Source organism: Lepisma saccharinum, chromosome 3 (assembly GCF_977018435.1).
Source record: "Lepisma saccharinum chromosome 3, izLepSacc3.1, whole genome shotgun sequence".
Lineage (NCBI taxonomy): Eukaryota > Metazoa > Arthropoda > Insecta > Zygentoma > Lepismatidae > Lepisma > Lepisma saccharinum.
Window position 1 is genome coordinate 88,953,626 of NC_139231.1, and position 8,642 is coordinate 88,962,267.

General features: G+C 40.4%; 1 protein-coding gene across 1 annotated transcript in view; it reads left to right on the plus strand.

Moving 5' to 3' along the window:
• LOC145985601 (proteasome activator complex subunit 4B-like) overlaps window positions 1-8,239 on the plus strand; it is a 158,754-nt gene extending 150,515 nt beyond the window's left edge. Inside the window, exon 28 of the mRNA XM_083119672.1 lies at window positions 8,113-8,239. Within this exon, the coding sequence (XP_082975798.1) occupies window positions 8,113-8,239 (127 nt within the window). The remainder of the gene's footprint in view (window positions 1-8,112) is intronic.
• Window positions 8,240-8,642: the final 403 nt, after the last annotated feature.

Below are 8,642 nucleotides of genomic sequence, written 5' to 3' on the forward strand. Positions count from 1 at the left end.
CATACTCAGACTCGAAATTCATCTACAAACACAAGTCACAAATATTAGGGGATAAACAAATCTACAAAAATTGTTAATTGTATAAGAATTTCAAACTCAAATTTACCTAACCAGCTTCAAAATATCTTATCTTGCAATAATCTTCCGTCTGTCAGATACATTGTTCTGCAAAGGACGTTAACAAAGTAAACGGAATGAGAGAATTCTGTTTTATTTTCCACGCAGATTTCTTCTTTCCTTCATAAAAGTAAAATCTCAACTATCAAAAACTTGCATCAGGTCAGTGGCGGCGATTGGGCTTCAAAACCGGGTGGGCAAGGTGCCAAAAACTGGGGGGGGGGCAAAGACAGTATATTTCCCCTTTGTATATAAGGTTTAGTATAGTGCGGTACAAAAGTGACGAAATGGGGGGGGGGGGCAACTGCCCCTCTAATCGTCGCCACTGCTCAGGGTATTTATAAATATGTTTAAATTTAATTGGATTTAATTTACAATTTTTCATGTCTACGGAGATAAATTCACGCAGAAGTCACGTATAATTTCCCGAATCAATAATTCACGCAGAATTTCCTGAATTCAAGGAATTCCCCGTGAGTAGCCACCCTGAGACGGAGGCCAACAACTGACAACCCCTCCCACCACGAAATCAGCGATCACGCTACTGCAGTACCAATCCGCACACATGGCGCACTTCAATTATACCCTTCCAGGTAACGAGCGATCAGGAAAGCAACGGTTGTGTGTTGCCGTGATGGAATTACCCTTTCCCGCCAGAACCTCACCCTGCATCCCCGCCCGAGGAATATTTTTCCACGGTCGCGCTCGGGTATATTACATTTCTGGCAACGCACCATCTGCATTTTGTATACGCTGTATCGGATACAACGTCCGTCATGTTCCACCACGAGAGTTAATTAGAATGACGTTTCCTCAATACCTTATTATTTGTTCATTGCAACCTGAACCGGGCGGAGTTTGTTCCGCTTCGGCGTTCGTTGTTGCAGTCTCGCTTTCGCATTGTGCCATGTACGGCATTATTTAACAACATGAAAAAATCATTAATAATTAACTCCGTACCCGAAGCCTGCATGGATACAAGACAAGTGCCATTGACACGCGCGTATCGGTCTGCGTGAAGGTCCTATGAATTTTCATGTTTTATGTCACTTCCCTTAATCGGACTTCTTTGATTTTAGCGGCACTACCTCACTTTACATTGCCTTCAATGCGTGTAGGAAAACTTAGGTTGATTTTAATATTTTTTGGTTGAGCTCTCGCATACATATATTGCAGCAATGCAGTTCCCAAATATTACGTTTTCATCACGATTCATATTTTAATCTTCTGCTCTTCGAGAAATGTCGAAACACAATAATCTATACAATCAACAATAGTAACTTTAACATGGCAAATAAAATGGATGATATTCAACGACTAACTTCCTCCACAATTCATGGCCTCATATTTCGGGCAAACAGAACTAATCCTACGTTGACAACATGTCGGGTAAACATTGTGCGTATGGTCTTTGCCGAAGTGATTCGAGGTATGATTATCGTGATCACACGAGGAATGTGTACTTTTTACCTTTTCCGAACCTCTACAGCAACCGTGGAATGTGGTTATATGTAAATTTCCTCCCTGTAAGAAGGCTTCTCATACGCTTTCCTTAACGCACGTGAACCTCTTTGCCCCATTTCTATCCAGATTACACCGTGATGACGTAAAATTGAATATCATTCATTAATATCAACTCGCCTTGTAATCAAGGGGTCCCGGGTTCGATAACCATAGTGGTTCGGATCCCAATTTAAACTGTAGCCTACGTCCAGTCTCAATTAGCCTTACTGTGCGTAAAAGTGGACTTAAAAGCAATCAATCAATCAATCAATCATTAACATCATCTTGCATTTTGCATCAACCCTTTTCTTTTTTTAAAAGGATACAATATATACACTCGTAGTTAGTCGTTAATCACGCACACTTAACAATATGTCATGTACTTGAAATCGGTAGCCAACGGTTGAAATCTTTGGATCACTGGTACTGTCGTTATACAATATGCTGTTGGAAGTTACCTTAAAATTACATAATCCTACCGCTAAAATTTAACAGTCTGCCTGTTAATTTACAAAAACAGACCCAACGGGCTTTGTTTAAATTTGAATATTTTATCAAGCTTTAAAGAAGACAATGATTATAAATTGCAGTTGAATGCACCATATACATATATTTTAAAAAACTGAATCATTAAAATTATATTAATTAGGGTAACGATAATGACCGTTAATACTTTTAAAACGGTCATGATAATTTATTTTACGGTAGTTGGATGTCAGCAGAAATTGACGGTTTCAGATCATTTAATCACAAAAAATGGCGTTTCTGATCATAGTGTACTTTGGTACAATTCGTCGGGCCAAAAGCTTACCTGGATTAGCCGTGTCTCTTCTTTCATTGGATAATTCGATGTAATGCAGAGGGCTTGCTTTTTCGCACTGAAAACAGCTTTCAGTGCAGTTAATACTGCCGTAACGTGTTGGAGCAGCAAATTTGTGTTCATAGCAGCAGTTCTGTATGTCGACCGCAGATTGCAGGGCAGAGCGTCGTTTTCATCAATCAAACAACCGAATTGCAGTTCCGCCCAGCGTGTACTATTATTGCCGATTGTTATTTGTCCTCGTGGGATGCTGCATCGGGCTTTTCCGATGACGTAACAAGGAAGTAACTTACCCTGAACGAGACCACCATGACGAAGGGGTCGAACTTTCACTTGTTTCTTTATTCATTTCGCATTTACCGCCTCGGTGACCCACGGAGCCAAGACTCATGATCGTGCCGTAAGTTTCCGATTTCGAGTCACGGTTTGGGCAGTGGTAATGAGTGCCTCTTCCTCAATTTCGATTGTTCATATTCATTGTCGCCTTGGTGACCGAGTGCGTTAAGTGGTCATGTCAGGATCTCGCTATCTAAACTTCCGCTGAACTGTTAAAAGTTACTGTAAAATGTACAAAATTCTACCGTTAAATTGTACCCGTGTGCTTGTTAATTTTAAGAAACTGGGACTCGTGCCAACCCTGTGGCGGAGTGGTTAGCTATCACAGCGCGCTACAACGCCAGGGGTCCCGGGTTCGTACCCCGGCCTGGGTATGGGTGTTCTTTGTGAGTGTCCCTTCATCAATTTCATCATATCACCACTCATCCTCTGTTCGCGATTAGCCAAAAGCGGCAGAAAATCGAAGTAAAATAAACCAAATCAATCAATCAATCAAAAATTGGATGCAACTCTTGTATTTGAGTTCCACTGGACCTTTGGCCGACACCAGCCAAGCTGATTTTGAAATTTCCTCACCTTCGAAAAACTGCTATGTTGTTCCAATTCTGGAAACATACATCTGCTTAGAATTCTTTCTATCTAAAGAATTCACGTCGATTTTCGTGTGACTTGCTTTTGCTGGTTGTCTACATATCTGGAATAGAAAATTGGCTAATGTAGCCACGAAACTATTGCGAATATCTAGGCAACAGCGAAAGCAAACCACACAAATTTTCGCGCGTTAATGCTCTAGAAGGGATTCTAAGCAGATGTAATATTTCAGAATTTGGAATATCAGAATGTTTTTTCGAAAGAAGGGGACGGTTGGGTCGTCATTTTCTCAGTTGAACTGTTACGTTGTATTGAGTCCTGGCATAGGAGTTTTCTTTGTTAATGTCCCTACATCAGTTTAAACTAATAATTTTACATCCCCACAATTAACCAAAAGTGGCAGAAAGCGACGCAGAATACCAAAACATCATAATTAAACCTCATCGAAGTTTGTTGGAGGTCCATTTTATGATCAGATAGACTGGGACTAGACGTGCAGTTTGAATTGGGTTCGGGTGAAATTAATTGGTTTGGTTCTTTTACGTCGCTTTTCTACCGGGATTCAAACCTTGAATCTCTGGCTTCGTAGTGGGTTACAGACACACTTCTTTCGCAGTCACCACAGACGCAAATATTCCGTTTTGCTTGTGCTCGAGTGTCCCTGTGATGCCTTATTTATAACTTCCCTCCGTTGTCAAAAAAACTCAACAGCATTAAATATTACATCTCTGCTTTCGCTGTATACGAGTTTACCCTTCAGGATGACACAAACATTTGGCACTAAATAAAGGTGGCCGATGTGGTGAAAAACGTCGTACATTTTGACAACGGTACCTAGCAAGCAACTGATTGCATCAATCACGCACTCTTCCTTCGCTCGCTTCGAGTTGAAAATTCAACGTCGGCGGCAGAGGACATTTCCCTACTTGCTAGAGCAATACGTAAATTAACACCCAACAAAACTAAAGTAATCACAACAATAATGGCATACCAGGTTGTAAGAGATGATGTGAGCCACTTTTTACAGCTTCAAATTCTAGTAGATATAATTATTCTTTTGCGTTTAGCGTTTGATTTGGTTTTGAAGTGATTGAATGAATTTTAAAATGCCATTTCATTGCTAAAACAGTGTCCAACATTTTGTTTTTGTTAAGGGGTATGACCTATACTTTCCCGAAACGTTGTGGAAGTTCATTCACAATTCCATTATCCGTTAGAAAACAGGCCGTGCCGACATTTTGTGGGACACCTGTGGAAACTACTGCATGGAACGTTTTGTGGAATAACGCTCAGAAACTGTCTTCAAGCAAGGGCAATTGCTTGGCTTGATTTAGGTGCTTTCAGATCAACGGCGGCGCCAGGATTAATTATCTAGGGGTGCTGAGGGGATGCGGAAAGAAATTTAGGGGGTGCGATGCTGAAAATAATGAAAACATGAGACACGCATGCAACCTTTCAAAACTAGTCGTCTGAGCAAGGTGCCAAAAATTGGGGGAGGCTTTGCTCCCTTGCCCTCCCCCTTGACGCCATGATGATATGTATTAAGTCGTATACTCCAAGAAAGTGATAGAGTGTAAACATTCAGATACACGTTGCAGTCTTATTGAAATATGTAGTGAAATACAAAATGAAATTACCCTTGCATTTAAAAATACGATTTTTGAACCTTCTCAATGTAACCAATGGAAGTACAAAATTCATAGTGCATGGAATGGGCGTGCGCACGAAGGAAAGAGGGGCAATCCCCTCCTAATCATTGACATCCGCAGATTTTTTCCATAGAGGGGCAAGCAAGGCTTTTTTTCGGAGAGGTAAACGAGGCATATTACCCCGATAATAGTGATACTCCCTAATAAAACACCACTTGATGTAATTATTGTGTTCCTGCATTCCCATTATAATAATTAATGTAAATAACTGTGACTGAAATGAAATTACACGTGAGAAATATGTACTTTTACGTTGACATTCGTTTTCTAAAGGAAAGGTGTGGCCGTCCTTGCCCCCCTTACAGCCCCTATATTATTATATTTCTCCTAGAAATTTAGTGTAGAGAAATCTTATCGTCGTTATTTAACGATATTTTGCTCTTAAAGAAAGTGAAGCATTTTCAATCTGATAAAAGTTGAAAGGAACTAAGGGGGGAGGAGAAGTTCATTATCTCCTATGAAATTGAAGTACTATCCCGTTTCGTGGGTCACAGACACACGCCCCTGTTTCATACCCATGGGTACAATAAAATAGTGAGATGAAATGAGGTTTTCTCACCCAACTGAACTTTCATCAAGACTTCCCTCGTTCCCTAATCAGAGTGTCTGCGCACGTCTATGGTACATAGTAAGTACATAATATGTACCTTCCGTCTGCCACTTCAGGACAAAACGCGAAGTGCACAACAAGTTCACCTTCGTTAAAATCCCTTCTGCTGCACTATCCCAGACCCCAACAACGAACTGTAAAATTTATTCGTGAACACTGGGCCTCTTCCTAACAGTTTTTGAAAAATCCTGAAATGGTTCGTTTTTTTTCTACCAGGCATGTTACTAGGAACAAATACATAGAACATATTAACAAGAAAACTACCCTTCACGTTACAACTTGCATTAAATAATTTCCCGAGCATGACTTGGTGATACCTTGAAAGCAGCTGCAATTTTTGCTCCAGTGTGAGGAAGATCAAGTAGGTGGAAAATAAACCGTTTATCAACAATGCAAAAAAGAAAAAGAAAACAACATAGCTCACTTTAAGCTATAGACAATTATCAGAACCACAAACAGTCCACTTGAAGAAACAAAAGAACAATGATGACGAAAGAAAAAAAAACTGCCGCTGATTTTTATAGGGGCACAGGAAAATATGTACTATTTCGTTTCAGTTCTTGCCTGTTGCATATAATAATAACGGTCTTACTTCAGTACTTAACATTCGGCGCTCAATATGACATGACATAATATGACACTCTAACAGTTATTATTTTCAGTTGAACGTAGGGGGTGCTGAAGGGGGTGCCGAAGAAAATTAAGGGGTGCGCAAGCACCCCCTCGCGCCTCCCTGGCGGCGCCGAGCAGCAAGGTTAAAAACCGACGTTGTCCAATTTTTGGAAAATATTTCTTGGTTCTGATTTATTGCGAACTTACTTACACTTCCAAGAATGATGGGTTCTAAGCAAAAACTGGCCCATATAATTATTACTTTCCTCCCTAAATTTTGTACGCAGTATAGTAGCTACTCTTGCAGTAGGCTCACCATTTATGCCGGAATCAAAATTTTGTTCTGTTCGCCATAAAAATCCACAGGACGCCAAAATGCCTAATGATCTTAGTAGAACAAGCGAGTAGGAGTTGTTCGTAGTTTTACGAAACCAACCCGACGTGCATTCCTCGAGTCGGACATTTCACGTGGACCGTTTGGCGCATGTTAAGAAAACACGTACACCTGAATCCACACCGAATTACCGTGGTGCAACAAATTACGCAAGCAGACGTGGTGGCCTGATATACTGAAGAGAGCTAACTAACTAACTCTCTAGCCTTCTTAAACCCGAAGGTTCATGGCTGCAGCAACACAGGCCTTCCATCTGTCCCTATCTTGAGCAAGATCTATATACTCTTTTCCATCCTTACCGATTTCCTTTAGATCCATCTCAACGTTGTCCCTCCATCTTCGTCTTGGCCTTCATACAGGTCTCTTATCATCAGGTTTCCCAACAAGAATCCTGTAAACTCCTCTTTCCTCTCCCATTCGTGCCACATGGCCTGCCCGCCTAAGTCTTCTTGATTTAATTCTTCTAATAATATCTGGACATGAATACAAATTATGTAGTTCTAAATTATGTAGCCTTCTCCACTCACCTGTCTCCTCATCCCTTTTAGGTCCAAATATTTTCCTAAGGATCTTATTTTCAAATACTCTCAATTTATGTTCCTCTTCCAATGTAAGGGACCAAGTTTCACACCCATATAATACTACAGGCAAAATTACTGTTTTGTATATTTTAACTTTTAGTTTCTTAGATATTAAACGAGAAGACAAAAGTTTATGAAGAGAGAAGTAACATGCATTTCCTGAATTAAACCTACTTTTTATTTCCTCTTTAATATAATTTTCATTTGTTAATATTACTCCTAAGTATTTGAATTTGGAAACTGGTTCAAATAAGTTGTTATCAATAATTAGATTTTGATTATTACCTAACACTTGGTTTCGGCCTGTAGGGTAAAACGAGGAGAGACGCCGCCCCTTTTCATAACTGAATAGAAAAAAAACATCTCTGCTTTTGTGGAAATTTAATTTATCGACATGAAAACTTAACTACAGTCCTTGCACTTTAAGAAAAAAATAATTGGCATCCATTATGAAGAATTTAAATGGATATTTTTTCAAATTACAAAAGCATTGAATTTTGAGAGTCATTAAAAACACGAGGAGAGATGCCGCACTGACTCACTTCTGCCTCTTTAAGTTCTTCTCACGAACATACTTTCTTGTACAGTCCACACACATTGTTCCATACACAGTGCAGGTTTCGTGTAACCATTTCGAACACATAACACACTGGATCCAGTCAGATATGGAAGCCGTGAGGAAGTAATTCTCCAAGCATTCCACACAATTGTTGATGTCTTGCTCAGATCCACTCGCTGTAGCATCTGGCGCAGGTTGCTTTGTGCCGATTGTTTTTTTCTTTCTGTCCTGTCTTGATCCTGGAAGTTGATTGTGAGTTTTTTGGTTTCATCTTTGCAAGTCTGGAAGCGGAATTGAGCACTTCGGCTGACGAATTTTACCTTGGCGAGGAACTTCTGGAATGGGACTCAGCTGGCGGAGGTACTTACGCGTACTGGGGCTTTCCGTGGGCGTGGAACTACAGGTAGATGTTGAAGGGTTTGAATTTATTCCTGGTAATTGATTCTGGGGCACAAAAGGAGGTTGTTGAGTTACTTTTGGTGTCAGTTGTGTTGCTTGCAAGGTTGTTGGTTTAACTGTGACAGGTGAGAGACTTCCTGAGGTACTCGATGAAGGTCACTCTAGATCCTGAGAATCATTATGGTCAGATATTTTGGTGTGGGTGGATGAAAGTGGACTAGGACCTGACTGACAAGCATCAGAAATGGAAAAGAAGTAGTCGGGAATAGCATTTGTATTCAAAGGGTAAATGCCACATGCTCGGAAACCTAAAATGGCATTTCCAACAGAAGCAGCTTTATTCCACGCCGCACCAATGAGAGAGCCTGCTTGGTATCTTGTGATATTTCTGTCTTTATGGGTTCTCATCCA